We start from the raw sequence: 18,696 nt of genomic DNA, 5'->3' as shown, positions 1-18,696 counted from the left end.
ACCATAATAGTGTTAATTATTTCAAAAACTCCAAATATTAATTATATAGAGACAGATGAAATAGTTTCATGATGTTGCAAAAATTGCTCCAATTGCATAGAATCCCAATAAACATATTATCCTTAAGTTTAATCAAGTATTTACAAGGAAATTTTAAATAAAATGTAGCTCCCAAAGCCAACACCCTAGATTTCAATGCCAAAAAGGATTTTAGCAGCGGCAATTCTTATGTTCTTACCATACATTTAACGATCAACGCTAAACCCGTTCTAACCGGTTTAGCATCGAAGTACATAATGGCTCGCTGCAATCTTTTCCGTGCTTCGTAGCAGCCTCCGACTCTACTATGGGATTGGGACTTCTATACCTTTTTGTAGCTTTACAACCATACTCAATGGTTTACAATACATCCAGGTAGTTCAAGCATTTTTCCTATCTATTCCGGTGGGCTCACAATCTATCCAATGTACCTGGGGCAGTGGAGAATTAAGGGCCTGTTTTACAAAGCCGTGCTAGCGGCTGCAGCACGGTAACGGCCCCGAAGCCCATAGAGATTTAAAGGGCTTTGGGGCTGTTGCCGCGCAGTTTTGTAAAACAAGCCCTAAGTGACTTTCTCAGGGTCAGAAGGAGCAGCGTAGGGTTTGAACCCACAACCTCAGGGTGCTGAGGCTGTAGCTCTAACCACTACGCCACACTCTCCTACAATGCAGATGTAATACAATGAAATCATTTAATATTTTTTTTTTAATTCTTTATTCATTTTCACTTCAATTAACAAGTATACAATATGATATCTTATAATATACAAAATCACTTGTACATTCTTAACCATAAATCTTAAATACTTTAAATTACCCCCCATCCCATCCTCCCAGCCCTCCCTATATCAATAAAATTCATTCATATATGTATTATATCCCTTCTTATTATAAAATTTCAAACATGTAAAGGTGTCTAATCATTTGAATGTTCAATCAATGGCCCCCATATCTTTTTAAACCTATTATAATTCCCATTCTGTAAAGAATTATTATTATATTATATTATAATTATATTATTATACTCTTTCCATTTTATATGTATAACATACTGAATTCCACCAAAAGGTATAGTTAAGTCTTGTATAGTCTTTCCAATTTCTAGTTGAATGGCAACTCCTGTCAATATTAATAAAATCATTTAATATTAAAACAAGCACTCGGGATGATGCCCTGCCATTGCCTGGTGATGCACTATATAAAAAGCCAACCTTTAACGAGCCAAAATTTCCCACAAGTCTAAAGGTGCCGGTAGTAGGTTAAAGTGTACACCAGCAAGTCTGGGCTGCAGGTTCTAGATGGAAATAACAGATTGTGGGTTTTTTTTTAATACGGTGAGAGCCGTATTATAAACACATCTCAAGCACTTGTGTTAAAGGCACGTCTCGTGTGTGATCGTTAAAAGTGTATGTTGGCTGGTTGGCTGCCGATTGCATGAGATGTGGAAGTTAAAAAAATAATTGGGGGGGGGGGGACAGCAAAGTTTTTAAATTGTTTTTGTAACACGAGCGCCTTACAGCTATTGATGCATATGACGTGTTGCGATAAGGCACGACTATGATTCAAGTCTCACGAGGCTGCCCTATGCATTTCCGGCAGCCATTTGAATATCTTCGGACCAGCGTGGCTCTCAGCAACAGGGGTAGGAAAGAGTCGGCTTTTTTCTGTCTCCAAAGAAGCCACTAGACTACCATGGATAATAAGGAGGGGGGGGGGGTGTTGGGTTAACATAAGAACATAAGAACTGCCATCTCCGGATCAGACCTTCGGTCCATCAAGTCCGGCGATCCGCACACGCGGAGGCCCTGCCAGGTGTACACCTGTCGTAATTTATAGTCCACCATATCCCTATATGCCTCTCTTAAGGAGATATGCATCTAGTTTGCTCTTGAAGCCTAGGATGGTCGATTCCGCAATAATCTCCTCTGGGAGGGCATTCCAGGTGTCAACCACTCTCTGAGTGAAGCAGAACTTCCTGACATTAGTCCTGAACCTGTCCCCCCTTAGCTTCATTACATGTCCTCTAGTCCGTGTCAAATTGGACAATGTAATTGACCACGGATGGTAGGCGGGCGGAAGGGTGGGGTAGATGGCAGGGTCGGCGTCAGGATTGCACCATGGAGGGGGATTAGGCGGGAGGGAGGGGCAGATGGCAGAGGGGGGACACAGATGATGGCTTGAGCATTGCAAGCTCATTGTTAAAGGGAAGCAGTGTGCGCAGTTTCACTTTTAAAGACTGTTCTGGGTATGCAGGTACTTGGTTTTGCATCTGCTTTTCCGCAGTGTCAGAGAGCAAAAACATCTATGGAGATTTCAACATGGAGACCGTGATATGTCACAGCAGGCCCAGTTGGCTATATAACAATTTATATTGCCAAAACCTATAAGTTCATCAGTGGCTTCTGCAATCAGCCACTGATGTTGATTCTTTAAGTACTTTTAAATATTGATTCTATGTGTTTTATTATTTATAGGACAGATTTGAAAGCTACCTGGAACTGCTGAGAAAAGAAGTGGAAGAGATTTGGATATTTAAATCCAGAGAAAAGAGAAAAGTCAAACAGCTAAAGGTAAATGTCCTGTGCAAGTTTTTGTAGCATCATCGTATATAGCAGACGGCCCAAAATGCTTTCTCATTGTAGTTGCCGAGAAAACATTCTGGTCCCCGCTCCAGAAAGCAGAACTTGCGGCGAGAGGAACGTCCTGTAGGAAGTCAGCCGTTGCCGATGAGTCTCCTCCAGGCCGGCCTCTCCCCGCACCTCCCGGATCCTTCCACTGAAGTGGGTCGCGGTCAGATGGGCCTCCGTGCATTTCCGGGTGCCTTCCAGTCGGGGCACTGGGTTTAGTGTGCCGCCGGCTGGAAAGTTTGCGAGACATTGCTGTAAAGATTTGCACCACTTTTTCTGTGGGCAGTTTTTATAACCAAAAATATTCCTGTAGAGATTTGTACTACTTTTTTTTTTGTGTGTGCCCAGTTTTTACACCTCAAATGTCCCTGTGCCCAAAGCTCATTGCTTGGTTCAAGGGCATTTTGGAGAGCAAGGGTATTATCATGGGTCAGAAAACCCCTTTCGTATTTTTATTTTTTGATATGCTCTAGTGAAAAATAAATTTTCAAATATCAAAATTTACTTAATGTACAAAGGCTATTTAGCCTGCAAACACAAAATTCAGAGTGCTGCATTAAACCAAGCTCCCTAGGGCCAACGAGAGACATACAAGGACAAATAATGGAATTCAAAGGTCAAGTCATTCAATCCAACAATAGTCCAAATTGCACAATGTAAAACACCAGCAGGAAATAAGTAAGTGAAGGAAGGCACTGCGGTAATCCCAACGGTGGCCAAAACCGTTTCACTCGTTGGCTTCTTCAGGGGATATTAGAACAAAAATTGAAAACCCCGCGGCTTCGGTGCAGGGGAAAACTTGTATGTGACGCCAAAGGATTATATCGTCCAGGTTTGCTGGCGGGTAGAGACAGAAAAACGCTCCCAATTCTGTCCATTCCATTATTTGTCCCAGTATGTCACCCGTTGACCCTAGAGAGTTTTGTTTAATGCAGCACGCTGAATTTTGTGTTTGCAAACTAAATAGCCTTTGTGTACTAAGGGCTCCTTTTACAAAGGTGCATTAGGGCCTTAACGCGTGGAATAGTGCGTGCTAAAATGCTGCACCCGCTAGCCGCTACCGCCTCCTCTTGAGCAGGCGATAGTTTTTCGGCTAACACGCGCTAATCCGGTGCGTGCGCTAAAAACGCTAGCGCACCTTTGTAAAAGGAGCCCTAAGTAAATTTTGATATTTGAAAATGTAGTTTTTCACTAGAGCACATCAAAAAAATCAAAATACGGAGGGGTTTTCTGACCTTGTTCCCCGAGGTGCCCTTGAACCAAGCCATGAGCTTTGGGCACAGGGACATTGGGGTGATGATCATCAGTGAAGACATGAAAACTGCCAATCAAGTGGAGAAAGCTTCATCCAAGGCCAGACAAATGCTAGGTTGTATCCATAGAAGCTTCGTTAGCCGGAAACCCGAGGTCATTATGCCGTTGTACAGAGCCATGGTGAGACATCTGGAGTACTGTGTACAATTCTGGAGGCCACACTACCGTAAGGATGTGCTGAGAGTTGAGTCGGTTCAGAGAATGGCCACCCGGATGCTCTTGGGGCTCAAGGATCTCACGTATGAGGCTATACTCTGTCGAAGAACGCAGAGAGAGGGGGACATGATCGAGACATTTAAGTATATCACTGGTCGTGTAGAGGTGGAAGATGATATTTTCTTTCTTAAAGGAACCTCAGCCACAAGAGGGCATCCGCTGAAACTCAGGGGCGGGAAATTTCATGGCGACACCAGGAAGTATTTCTTCACAGAGAGAGTGGTTGACCATTGGAACAAGCTCCCAAAGCAGGTGATCATGGCCAACAGCGTGCCTGATTTCAAGAATAAGTGGGATGCCCACGTCGGATCTCTACGAGGGAAGTGTAAAGGTATCGCCACCTGAGTGTGATCTCTAGGAGGGTAGTTAGGGAGGGTTAATAGAGTGGGCAGACTTGATGGGCTATAGCCCTTTTCTGCCGTCATTTTCTATGTTTCTATGTTTCCATTTTTGATATCCATTAATTTGATTTTGTGTTCATTATTGGTTTGGAGTTTGTTTGTTTTTTAGCACAATTTGCCTTTATCACATCTTGTGATTTGTAATCAATTTTTACACCTAAAACATATACAGTAAAACCTTGGATTGCAAGTAACTTGGTTTGCAAGTGTTTTGCAAGACAAAGCATTTTGTTAAATTTTTAACTTGATATACAAGCAATGTCTTGCAATACAAGTACATACAGTATACACACATCCCAACTGAGCCGATGGTTCTCTTTCTGACGTTGCAAGAGTGTAATGACTGTTCTAAATAAGCAAAATCTTGCAATACACATATATACAGTGTACACGCATCACATCATCACAACTGAGCCGATGGTTCGCCTCACTTCTCTTCATGAAGTCTCTCAGTGCCCTCTTCCTTAGCTTGCGTGCACGTGGTGACATGTGCGCACAATGCAAGCAACACGGAAACCTCGAGCGCCGGATCCAATCAGTGGGCGCACAATTCATGAGGATCCAGCGTGTTCATCCTTCTCCTGCATCCCAGTCGTTTCTTTAGATGATTCAGGCATCTTCAAGGTGATGAGTAGAAAAGTTGTAATGGAGAGCTGTAGAAAATCCGACCAATGGGAACGAGCAGAAACTAAAGACTGGGGATTAGGGGGAAGCAGGGGGAAATGGGTAGGGCTCGGGCATGCCCAGTGGGGCCGGGCACTGCACGTGCTCAGAGAGAAAAAAAAAATCTCTCTGAGCTATTGGAGAGCTTATCCGCAAATTGGGAGCTGTTGGGACAACACCCATATGTGGCTGACTCATTCTGCTGTCCACGGAGAACCTACGTTACAGGTAAGTAACTACACTTTACACCTAAAACATATACAGTAAAACCTTGGATTGCAAGTAACTTGGTTTGCAAGTGTTTTGCAAGACAAAACATTTTGTTAAATTTTTAACTTGATATACAAGCAATGTCTTGCAATACAAGTACATACAGTATACACACATCCCAACTGAGCCGATGGTTCTCTCTCTGACGCTGCAAGAGTGTAATGACTGTTCTAAATAAGCAAAATCTTGCAATACACATATATACAGTGTACACGCATCACATCGTCACAACTGAGCCGATGGTTCTCTCACTGACGCTGCGGGAGTGTAGGGACTGTTCTAAACGAGCGAGGTCTTGCAATACAAATACGTATAGTATTTTGTATGAAAGTTTTGGGGATGTGGAATGAATCATATGAGTTTCCATTATTTCTTATGGGGAAATTTGCTTTGATATATGATATATCATAGATCATTGTAAATACAACATATTATTATATAATACTGTACTATAATATTGAAAAAGCATATCATACTTAATAAGTATTCCAACTATTACTCTAATTATAAACCCACCCCCTCCCCTTCCTTTGAAAATTGCATACAATATGACAAGATATAATGATGAATTGTTTATATTATGATATGAATAAAATAAACCCACCCACACCCCTCTTATCCAATATCTTATTATGGGAAAATTGAATCATTCATTGCAAAAGTCTGTTAATGGTCCCCAAATCTTCTTAAACTTATCTATATATCCTCTTTGTGTTGCAAATGTACGCTCCATTTTATATATATGGCATACTGAATTCCACCAAAAGTTATAATTTAACCTGTCATAGTTTTTCCAATTGTGTGTTATTTGTTGAACTGCGACTCCAGTTAATATAAATAAAAGTTTGTTGTTATTTGAAGAAATTTGACTCTGTGCTCTCATTGCTGTGCCAAATAGAATCGTATCATATGTCAAGGCTACCGGGTTATCCAACATCCTATTTATTTGCGGCCAAATTGATTTCCAAAATAATAATATGAATGGACAATAGAATAAAAGATGATCTAATGTCCCCGGCTCAAGATGACAGTGCCAGCATCTATTAGACTTAGAGCTATCAATTTTTTGTAAACGAACAGGGGTCCAAAAGCTCTATGCAAAAGAAAAAACCATGTTTGTCTCATAGATGTTTGTCTCATAGATAATCTGATTTCTTCGGCTGTAATGTTTTTATCCATGGAAATGGCTTGGAAAGTTGCCCCCCTCTTCCTTTGTCATAAACAGGGGGGAAAACTCTATACCTTGCTTAGCTAATCAAGCCATTAGCGAGTAGATTTATAGGTACTCATAAACAAACTGATATTTTTTTAATCCTTTTGGTGTTTAGCAAGAGACGGAGATCAAGAGGAAGAAAATTGTGACTGAGTTTGAGGAGTTACATCAACTTCTGAACAAGGAGAAGCAGATCCTACTCTCAAAACTGGAGGAAGAAGAAAAGAAGATTCTCCAGAGAATCAGGGAGAACGTAACCCAACTAGAAGAGCAAAGTTATTCCCTTTTGCAACTGATCTCGGAGATAGAGGAGAAGTGTCAGCAGTCAGATACTGAAATGCTGAAGGTGAGGCCTCTTCTATCTGATTTGTCGGCAGTCGGTCACTGAGCTAAAGAGTTAAAACTGCACCATAATTATAGTCACCAAGCATATTTTGAAGAAAGAAATACAACTTTCCTGAGTACTGGTTAGACTAGTGTTTCGCAAACTTGTTCCGCGGCGAGATTCTGGGTGTGCTGTGAGAAGCCAAAAACTATATAGCCTAAATTTTGTAAGAGGGGTCAACACAGTAACAGTAGTACAAAAAGACCAGCTCTTAAATCTCCTTCTTTGCATCCAGAATATTAAAGGTAAAATGTGTTCAATAAAGAGTAATTGATATGAATATTACATCCACCAGGAGGTTTTTTCAGTCTGAGGGAACCGCTTTGATCTCTATTGTCACAGTGGGTTGTGCTCCTGAGATTGTTCCTGATGAAGGAAACAAAACAGGGTATCTTTTAGGGCATTCAACGGAGGCACCCCTTCAGAGGAAGTAATAAAATATCGGCGGACATCACGAGAGAAAGTTTCCTCTTAAACTATTTGAAAAGTAATCTTTGGAAACTTCTTTTTATGAAACAAAAGTGGGTTAGAATGATTTGTGTGATTTTGGCACTACCGTATTTCCCCACATATAGGCCGCAAAAAAAAGCCTATATGAGTTTTATGTTTAAATGATTTTTATTATTCCAGCAGTAAGAAGCAAATACAAACAGTAATACCATTCAGGAAATAACATTTTCAACAATATAATCAGTTCCCCTCCCATCCCCAAGAATCCATGGCCAGTCCAACAGCTGAGAGTGGGAATAAAATCTTAAAGATTCAAAAGTCTACTGCGAGCCCGCGGTGTGAGGTCCTGCCAGAAGTGCTCCCACACCTGACAAAATTTGCGACCCGGGCCAAGAGTCAAGTCTCCCACCATGCGTCTCTCCAGTGTTGCGTGCACTATCATTAGGGATCTCCATTGTGCATATGACGGGGGATCACGGGAGAGCCAGTTGGTGAGGATGGCTTTTTTTTCCCATCAAAAGGGCTCTGGAGATAAATGCTGACATTCCCCTGGTTTGGGCGAGGCTATATTATAAAATCCAAATAACGCCCTCGGTTGCGGAAGCCATCGCCGTCCCCAAAGCGATGTGGGATATAGGCCCAGATGTCTCCAAAACTGTTGGATTGCGGGGCAGGCCCAAAACATGTGACTCAAAGATGCGTGAGCCTGATTGCATTTCGGGCAAGAATGTGACGCAGTAATCCTCATCCGGGCTGCACGTTCCAGTGGAATGTAAAGTCTAAGAACAATTTTCAATTGCATTTCCCAGTATGGGTGACACCTTCTGAATGTTCTTCAGGACCCGTAGTAACTGTTGAGCAGTCAACTGGCAATGCAAGTCCTCAGCCCACGCTGTCGCTAATATATCCAGATTCGTACTTGGTTGGCAATCCCGGATCCCCACAATATGAAATCGTAGAGGAATCCTCTGTTGTGCTGAAAGGCTGAAGAGTTCCGAAAGCGCCTCCCTGCAGACTTCAGTAAGGGCAGCCACTGGGAGGGACTGAACATAGTGACGGATCTGGTAATAGGCGAAGAGATCATTAGCCTGTAGGTCAAAAGTCCGTTGCAGCTCGGCAAATGTGACTAGGCTCCCCTTCTCCGAAAACATAAGAACATAAGCAGTGCCTCCGCCGGGTCAGACCATAGGTCCATCCTGCCCAGCAGTCCGCTCCCGTGGCGGCCCAAACAGGTCACGACCTGTCTGAATCACCAGAAGGGGCCCCTTTGCCACCTTGGTTTCCCATTGAGTCCTATCTTCCCATCAAAGTCCTAACCCTCTGGTCTTGCACATGCACGACCTGGTTGGGTTTCTATACTTATTACCTGGTTAGCTTTCTATACCTGTGTTACATCCCAGCACCTCTCTCAGTATCCCACGATCCCTTTATCCCTCAGGAATCCGTCCAATCCCTGTTTGAATCCCTGTACCGTACTCTGCCTGATCACTTCCTCCGGTAGCGCATTCCAGGTGTCCACGACCCTTTGGGTGAAAAAAAACTTCCTTGCATTTGTTTTGAACCTATCTCCCTTCAGTTTCTCCGAATGCCCCCTCGTACCTGTTGTCCCCTTCAGCCTGAAGAATCTGTCCCTATCCACCCTCTCTATGCCCCTCATGATCCTGAAGGTCTCTATCATATCTCCCCTGAGCCTCCTTTTTTCCAGAGAGAAGAGCCCCAGCCTATCCAACCTCGGCGTATGGGCCTTTAAAGTGCTTGAGATTATTTTCTTCTCTTTCTGAGGTTGGAAGAGTATTCCGCAGTTGGGGGGGGGGGGGTGACCACTGAAAAGAATGTCATGCCTTTTAGTCCCTATAATGCGCAGAGAAAGTACAGTGAGTAATTTACGTGGCAATGGCCCATCCTACCTGAACAGTCGCCTTAACTCAGAACAGCTCTTTCAGACCAAGGAGAATGCAGATACCCTTCACCCCCCCCAATCAAAGGCATTCAGCATAAAAATATGCACAACGGACTACTTGCCACGCAAGCAGCGAAACTAGACAGCCACATCTCCAATCTACTGATTTCAGCACCAAAAACCAGGCCTGTTCAAGAAATAATGCCAAGACCGACTCCTGATACAACCCTCACTCCCATCACCAGACTCCAAATGTTACAACCGATAGCTTTCCTGTAACCTTCTGGAAATGACCAGAATCTCTTCCTAGAACATTGGCAGAATATTGGCAGAATAAAAAAAACTAATGCAATATAATGCCGAAGCAGTTTTGAGGCGGAGATGTGGCAAAACCGGGACTTACCCAGATATCGACAATTTTAAGTCCGCTAACTGTAAATCCCTGGATAAAGTTAAGACAGCAAAGAGGCTGTGCATTGGCCAGAACTTGAATTAACTTTCTGTGGCTACCAGTGACCTGGATATTTGGTACCTCTGCCTGGATTAGGCCCAGTGTTGACTTGGGTGCAATATTGGGCTTGTAGATTTCATTCACAAATTTACATTAATTCACACAAGAAAAGGAGAAATATGTCTCAACTCATACTTTATCTTTTAGAAAGATGTTTGTTATTTACATCTTTCTTTTGTCACCCTTCTTGCAAGATATCAGAGCAATTTATAAAAAAAACAAAAACAAAACACCCCCACAAATGTAAAAGTTTAGAAAGGTAGAAATGAAAATTCAGACTACTGGCCAGAATCTCCCTATATGCCAGTCGTCTGGAGATGCGAGCTGTAAATGGACTTCAGACTTGCACGGTCTGTGTCTGTGTATGGCCGTTTGGTGGAGGGTGGGCAGGGGAGGGCTTCAATTGGGGGGAGGGTGTAGATGGGCTGGAGTAAGTCTTAACAGAGATTTCGGCAGTTGGAACCCAAGCACAGTACCGGGTAAAGCTTTGGATTCTTGCCCAGAAATAGCTAAGAAGAAAAAATTTAAAAAAATTTAAATTGAATCAGGTTGGGCAGACTGGATGGACCATTCGGGTCTTTATCTGCCGTCATCTACTATGTCATCTACTATGTTACTATGTATGTTAGAGTAACACAGCTGATATGAAAAATGTCCTTTTAGTATTTGGCGTGGAAGGTAATTTTTCCAAAGATACTTCTTTGTCTGGGCTGTCAATGGGGCACTGTTGATTTTCCATTTTGCTTTATTTTACTTTTATGGTTTTTGGTGGTAGCATAATAGCGCTAGTGACTAGTTAAAAGTAGAGAATGACAGGGGGACAAATTTGTCCCCATCCCCGCTGGAACTCAATTTTCCCATCCCGTCCCCGTGAGTATTGTCGCTGTTCCCGCCCCATTCCTGTAAGCTCTGCCTTAACCCTTTCAGGACCAAGGGACATATTTGTCCCATAACTTTAAAATCCTATAAATTTTGATTGGGATAGTCTACAGTTCTAAATTTGATATGTACGGATTCCATATGATACTGCCTTTATGTAAACAAACTGGTTCCGACATTCATTCATTAGCGTCGTTGCCAGATTGACGAGAAGATTCACTTGCCACACTGTCCATAAGCCAGAAGTGTGATTTTTAAAAAAAAAAAATAATGATATTTCACAAAAAACATCAATTTTTTGGCATCTGCAAGCCCTTTTTACCATAAAAATGTCGTCAAAACCACAAAAATTGGCCTACGATCCTTATGGTCCTGAAAGGGTTAACTGCACAAGCCTCGAACACTTATGACTTTAAAATGTTTGAGGCTTGTGCAGATGAGGACAGAGCTTGCAGGAATGGGGCGGGGACAGGAAAAGAACTTACCGGGATGGGATGGGAAAATGAGTTCCCATGGGGATGGGAGATATTTGTCCCCGTGTCGTTCTCTACTTGGGAGAACAGTATAGAAAACTGAATAAATAGTGTAGAGTTTCAGCCTGTGATCACCAGAGCTCGCATTGTGACATCATCATGCCTCATTCTACCAATTGCTAAGAGCCAACTTCATTAGTGATGTCAAAATGGCTTGATTGTCCTATACTTGGCTCACTTTTACTACATTTTTGATTTCTAGAGTGGTGCAGTGTAGAGAATGACATGGGGACAAATTTGTCCCTGTCCCCACATTAACGCAATTTCCCCGTCGTGTCCCTGTGAGCTTTGTCCCTGTCCCCGCCCCATTCCTGTAAGCTCTGTCTTAACCGCACAAGCCTCGAACGCTTGTGATTTTAATGTGTTTGAGGCTTGTGCAGATGAGGATGGAGCTTGCAGGAATGGGGCAGGGACAGGAAAATGAGTTTCCACGGGGACGGGGAAAAATTTGTCTCCATGTCATTCTCTGTAGGTAAAAGGAAAGAATCACTGGACATGATTTTAAATTTAGTCCAGTCTTATCTATACACATTTTAATCGTTGGAGAAAGAATGTAACTGGAAATAACCTCTTATCTAATTTCCCATTTAGGATATGAAGAACACCTTAAAAAGGTAGGACTCTGTTCTGATTGTTCTTTATTAGTATGATATATCAAACTTGTAATACTCCTGTTGAAAAAATGTGTTTCTCCAGTAGCCGAGGGGGTCATATGACAGAGATATCAGATACCACAAAGGTGTAATGCACTATTCTGTGCTCTGCACACACTGACTTTGGGGGGGCTAACTTAACCTGTGTAATGATTCTGAGGCCTGAAGATATTAAGGGGATCCCTCCCACTGATGCTGACAAGATGGCAGAGTGGTGGACAGGCCTGGACTTAGCCCTTGAGACATTCTGTGTAGAAGGGGGAGGTTGAAGACCTGAAGAATGTAGTGAGACCCCAGGAGGCCTAAGGAGAAGCAGACTGATCCAGGGCACCAAAATTCACCAACCCAGAGAACTGAGCATAGGCAGCAGCATAAGTACAAAACAGCATACGTAAGATTTGTGAGCCCTGCTGTGGCTTTGCGCCAGTCTCCTCCTGCATAGGCATCCTTTTACCTACGAAACCATGTAAGTGTGTACTGACAGGCCCAATGGGGGAACTTTGGGAACCCCGTTGAAAAACGCAGTGGGGATTTTTCAAAACCAGCCCATGCGATAACAAAATGCAACCCCCAGTTCCTGCTGTCCCTTTTTTCACTATTTCTTGAGTTCTTCCTCCCCTCAGTCCCCAAGTTCGTTCTCACCTAGGGTTTCTCTCTCGCTCTGCTTCGCCCTCTCCTTTCACTTATCCAGTTTTCAGTCTCCAAGTTGTTATTCTCCCAGGAAAACCCTGAATACCCTGCCTCCTCTCTCCAACCCTCTTTCTCATACCACCCACTCAATCCACATTCGCCTCCTCCCCCATCACCACCCCTGTCCCCAAGTCCTGCTTTCCCCTCTCATCTTTGGTTCTGCAGGCAAATCTCATTATCACCACACCATTCCTCTCCCCATCTCCCCGGAGACGCCAAGTATCATTCATTAGAAGTGTGTCCCATTCATTTGAAGACTTTCTCACCCTCACCCGCTTGAGCTTCTTCTCACTCACCAGAGCTTTGGTGCTAAGACACAAATCTCGATCCTTTGTGTGCTGCTGTCTTCTCCACCATCCCTGCGCGTGGCTCTTCTCCATCTTTATCTGTGTCTGCCTGTCTGATTTTCCATCGTGTCTTATCTCTCTACCTCCGCCTGTGTCTTCCTGTTGTTTTGCAGCATATCAAATAAAATTAAATCATCAACCACGGAGGGAGAAATAATAGTCGGAGGTAAAGAGGTACGCTGCTGAAAAGAGAGGCAGGCAGACAAAAACTATAAATGAGTGCCTTTGTCTTTTTTTTTTGTTTTTTTTGTTAACCTGTGTCTATCTTAATCTGTGTATCTCTTCTGTTTAGGCCTGCCTCCGCCTTTGGCTCTTTTCTTTGTTCCAGAACAAAGTACTTAAAGAATTTCAGAATCGAATCACATGCATACTTTGCCTTCCCCACTCTGTCCCTTTTCTCTGCAGCTAAAAGGGTTATTGTGAAAGTAATTTCCAGCCCGGAGAGTTCATTCAGATAACCACTTGGGTATCTGGGCAGATTCTTTTCAAATCTGCTCTCATATTGCCTCCTCTCAGTCCATATACTTTCAGAGGCACCAAAGAAAGGCAAATATTGGTTAACCCTTTCAGGACCAAGGGACATATTTGTCCCATAACTTTAAAATCCTATAAATTTTGATTGGGATAGTCTACAGTTCTAAATTTGATATGTACGGATTCCATATGATACTGCCTTTATGTAAACAAACTGGTTCCGACATTCATTCATTAGCGTCGTTGCCAGATTGACTAGAAGATTCACTTGCCACACTGTCCATAAGCCAGAAGTGTGATTTTTTTTTTTTAAAAATAATGATATTTCACAAAAAAAATCAATTTTTTGGCATCTGCAAGCCCTTTTTACCATAAAAATGTCGTCAAAACCACAAAAATTGGCCTACGATCCTTATGGTCCTGAAAGGGTTAAATGTTGTTTGCTTTTTTAAAATTTTATTTTATTACAAAACAATACAATTAACCTGTTTCCAGATTTATACCTCAGGCACAGTCTGAAAAATCTTACTCTTTGGTCTTAGGTCTCACTCTTTTCGAGTTAGTTCACCCTTGGCATTTCTGCATCTGGGATATCGAAATCTCATGAGAACAACAGGGCATATCTATGGTGAAGTTGAGGAGGATGACCTGCCTTGGTCCCCCATGCCCTCATAGACTGTTCACAGAGACAGGCCATTTCTATTGGAAAAATAAGGGGGTGCAGCTCCACTGCCTTGGTTACAAACTTATGCAAAAAACAAACAAACAACCCCAACAAATGGGAGCCAAATCCCCACGAGGCAGCAAAGACCAAAAAGTAGGGATGGAACTGTAGAGAATGACACAGGGACAAATTTTTCACCATCTGTGCAGAAACTCAATATCCCCATCCCGTTCCCATTCCCATAAGCTCTACCTTAACTGCACAAGCCTCAAACACTTACGATTTTAAAGTGTTTGAGGCTTGTGCAGATGAGGACAGAGCTTGCAGGAATGGGGCATGGGCAGGAAAAGAACTTGCCGGGATGGGAAAATGAGTTCCTGCGGGGATGGAGAAAAATTTGTCGGCATGTCATTCTCTACTATTCACCAGGAAGACTGAATCAGATGAAGAATACTTCCAAAAAGTCTTTATTGTTTATTCAGTTTTTTGATTAAACGCTTTTTCGATACTACAAAGCGTTGTACAAGGTATAAAATAACATTTAAACAAAAATATAACAATTAAAACATACTTTTCTATGAAAACTGCAAGACTGTCAACAATTACATACTAGGTAAATACGGACCAACAGGCCCATGGACACAAATAGGGAAAGGGGGGGAAATACAATTGATGTCTCTCTATGCCCTTAAGGATTTTGAAGGTTTCTATCATGTCCCCTCTAAGTCTCCTCTTCTGTTCTCCCTGGAGAAGAGGAGACTTAGAGGGGACATGATAGAAACCTTCAAAATCCTTAAGGGCATAGAGAGAGTAAATAAGGACAGATTCTTCAAACTGAGATTAGCCACAAGCACTAGGGGTCACTCGGAGAAGTTGAAAGGGGACAGGTTTAGAACAAATGCTAGAAAATTCTTTTTTACGCAGAGGGTGGTAGACACATGGAACGCGCTTCCGGAGGAAGTGATAGGCCAGAACTCTGTACAGGGATTTAAGAAGGGTTTGGATAGGTTCCTGGAGGATAAAGGGATAGAGGGGTACAGATAGAACTTGAGGTAGGTTATAAAAGTGGTCAGAAACCACTTCACAGGTCGCAGACCTGATGGGCCGCCGCGGGAGCGGACCGCTGGGCGAGATGGACCTCGGTCTGACCCAGTGGAGGCAACTTCTTATGTTCTTATGTAGAAAATGTGAGGAACATTTAAGGTAAACACAAAAGGGACTGGGAAAATAAATATAAAAAAAACAAGTATAGGTTAATCTCTAAAATACAATAGATCAGTTAAAAGCATCTTTAAAAAGAAAGCACTTTAAATTGCTTTTAAAATTTTTAAAGTTTTTTTCCATTTTTAGGTATAAAGGAAGAGCATTCCAGATCATAGGGGCTGTCACAGAAAAAGTGGAGGTGCGACGTGTGCCAATAATTTTTAAAGAAGGAATGTTAAGATTGTATTGAGAAATAGATCTTAAAGATCTCGGAGGGTCATATGGAATCAAAAGTCTGTCTATGAGTGTATTGGTCTGCAAAGTTTTGAATGTCAGAAGGGCGATTTTATAAGTTACCCTGTATGGGACAGGCAACCAGTGGGCATTTTGAAGCAAAGGGGTAACATGATCAAATTTCTTTGCGCCCGAGATTATCTTAATGGCCGTGTTTTGAATAAGCTGCAAGCGTTTTAAGTCTTTATGATAGATCCCTTTTAATAATGAGTTACAATAGTCCATTTTTTATATTACAAGTGCATGGATCAGAACGTTCAGGGAACTAGTATCAAGAAGAGGGGCCAATGATCGAATCATTCTTAATTTATAAAAACAATTTTTAACCAGTGCACTAATTTGTGGTCGAAATGTTAGCTTATTGTCTATAAGGACACCTAAGATTTTAGTAGTTGTGATTGGTGGAAGTGGAATGTTTTCGAAGATGACTGGAGAAATTAATTGGGCAACGAAACTGGTAAGAGGGCTGGAAAACTGCCTATATGCTGAGAGGCTGGATAAACTGGGGCTCTTCTCTCTGGAAAAGACTCGCAAGTCTCACGAGAACTGAAGGCAGGCATTGAGGAAGCAGCGCAGGGCCAGCGTGGATGCTGAAAAGATCACTCCTGCCCTGCACCGCTGGCCGCGACATTGCAGGAGGCAGCCGGAGGAGGTATTTACCGAGGAGGGATGTATAGGCCGCCCCATTGTATAGGTCAATTTAGGTTTTAAAACTCTTAGATATGGTGCGGCTTATCTAAGAGTTTTAAAACCTAAATCGGCATTTCCTGCGGCCTATACTTGGTGAAATATGGTAATTATATGATAATAACTAATCACAGGGAACAAAAACCTTTTAGAAAGCCGCGTGGCAAAAGCCCTGAAGCCTTCGGGGAAGTTACTGCCGCAGCAGCCACTATTGTGGCTTTGTAAAAGGGGGGTGGGAAATCAATAAACAAGCTTAATCAAATACCTATATCTAAAGAAAGGTGATAAAAATGTATAAGAAAATGTTTTGAAAAAAAGGCGTGCACTAATTCTGATGTATAATGATGTTATGAAATGCCTACCATGTGGGAGGTGTTCACTTGATCAAGAAAGCAATGATTAAACTGAATTTAACAATAGGACAACTCAGCTGGAAAGACAAACACGGGTAATTAATGGTATTGAACAAACTGATTATATGATGATAAAAATAGAGAAAAAGGTGCCACAGGTGATAATGCAAATAGGACCAAATTAAATCTCTGTATAAAAGAAATTTTTTTATCTACGGAAGTAGTTGCCATGCACGGACAGATCAGTAAAGGTCCACCAACGGGCAAACGATCAGCACACCCAAAGAGACATTATCGCTGGCTTTTACAAAGGTGCTTAAACACTCTGACGCGCATAGATGTTCTACGAGTGTGGGAGCATTTACCTTTCTGGCCCCGCGGTAGAAACCTCTACCACAGCTTTGAAAAAGGAACTCTATATGAGGAAAGCTTTTAAGAAAACTTTGAGTGAATGTGTGCGTTGAAAAAATTGTAATATGCCTTGGAGTGAGTACAAAGTGTGAATTTAAAGCACGAATTCATAACAATTATGCCCCATTAAGACTAGAAAAGTGATTAGAATCGAGTACAGTAGTTTAAAGTTTAATAAAAATGTGTATCCCGCCTATCAGTCTTCTAAGCGGTTTGTACATAATAAAAATAGTAAAATAGGGAAACATACAGGACCTACTAGAACCATAGGATTAAGGTAAAGAAGTACATTATAAAATAGGAAAGAGAGTAATATAGGGGAAAAACAAAAGGAAGGAGGATCTCATCTGATAACAAACTAAACTAAACTAAACTAAACCTTGGGTTTATATACCGCACCATCTCCGCAGATGCAGAGCTCGGCACGGTTTACAGAAAATAGGGTGAGAGAGAACTCCAGTGGGGAGTTTAAGAGTAGGTGTAGAAGGGAGGGGTGGAAGGAGAGGCCTAAGAGGAGAGAAGTGTTACAGTTTTGAGAATAGCCAGGTTTTTAGGTGCTTACGGAAAAGTTGGAGGGAGCTTGAGGTTCGGAGCGGGGAAGTAAGGTTATTCCAGATTTCAGTGGTAACCAAAGCAGAAAATGAAGATAATGTTTCATAAGGTAAGTGCGTTAGAGGTTGAAAGCATCTTTAAAAAGAAACGTTTTTAGTTTTCCTTTGAAACGATCTAGCATGGGTTCATCCTGTAGTTCTGAGGGTAATGAGTTCCAAAGAGATGGGACTGTGATGGAGAAGTTTGTTGTTCGTGTAGTGCTAATAATATGGAGAGATGGAACCGTTAAAAGATTTGTGATTGTGTAGTGCGGTGTATAATGAAAACCAAGTGAGGACTATTTCCAATATACTGTATGTGTGTCTTGCAATTGTCCACAAGACCTGAAACATACTTAGTGCAATAGAAAGTGCTCATACTTAATGCAAATCATACTTAAAAATGCAGAAGAATTTGTCCACAAACCTTAAACGCCATGATTTGCTGCAAATTGCGAGAAAAATGCAGCACATGCCTGGTGTTAATACAGGGTGTCCAAGTCTCTACAATTTCAAGATTTTAGTAAAAAAAACAATGAATAGACAAATATGTGGAAATTATTACAAAATGAGGAATAGATTTTAATTTTTTGCCTCATTATTTAATACACCTCTATACGGATGGATTTTGAAGGAGAACGAGCAAAGGATTGTCTTACACAATCGACTTTTTCTTCCTCTATACCAGGGGTGCCCACACTTTATGGGCTTGCGAGCTATAATGACTAAGTCAAAATGATCTACCAACAATAAAATTTTTTAAAAAACACAAAGCACACTGAAAGGCAGAGAAAATGTTAATTATTCATATTCCGGGTTTTTTCAAAGAGGTCACGGCAGATGACTCTATGCAATGTCACCTCAGTAACAAAATACAAAAATAGACAAATACACCCCTTCCCTTTTTACTAAACCACTAAGCCGGACAAT

General features: G+C 41.9%; 1 protein-coding gene across 2 annotated transcripts in view; it reads left to right on the top strand.

Annotated features, from left to right (window-relative positions):
• LOC117346408 (E3 ubiquitin-protein ligase TRIM39-like) overlaps window positions 1-18,696 on the top strand; it is a 66,242-nt gene that overhangs the window by 5,455 nt on the left and 42,091 nt on the right. For both annotated transcript variants that reach the window (XM_033915915.1, XM_033915914.1), the window contains exons 2-4: window positions 2,513-2,608; window positions 6,858-7,088; window positions 11,992-12,014. In XM_033915915.1, the coding sequence (XP_033771806.1) occupies window positions 2,513-2,608; window positions 6,858-7,088; window positions 11,992-12,014 (350 nt within the window). The remainder of the gene's footprint in view (window positions 1-2,512; window positions 2,609-6,857; window positions 7,089-11,991; window positions 12,015-18,696) is intronic.

Source organism: Geotrypetes seraphini, chromosome 12 (assembly GCF_902459505.1).
Source record: "Geotrypetes seraphini chromosome 12, aGeoSer1.1, whole genome shotgun sequence".
Lineage (NCBI taxonomy): Eukaryota > Metazoa > Chordata > Amphibia > Gymnophiona > Dermophiidae > Geotrypetes > Geotrypetes seraphini.
The sequence above is the reverse complement of the archived record's forward strand: the minus strand, read 5'-3'. Positions and strand labels throughout refer to the sequence as shown.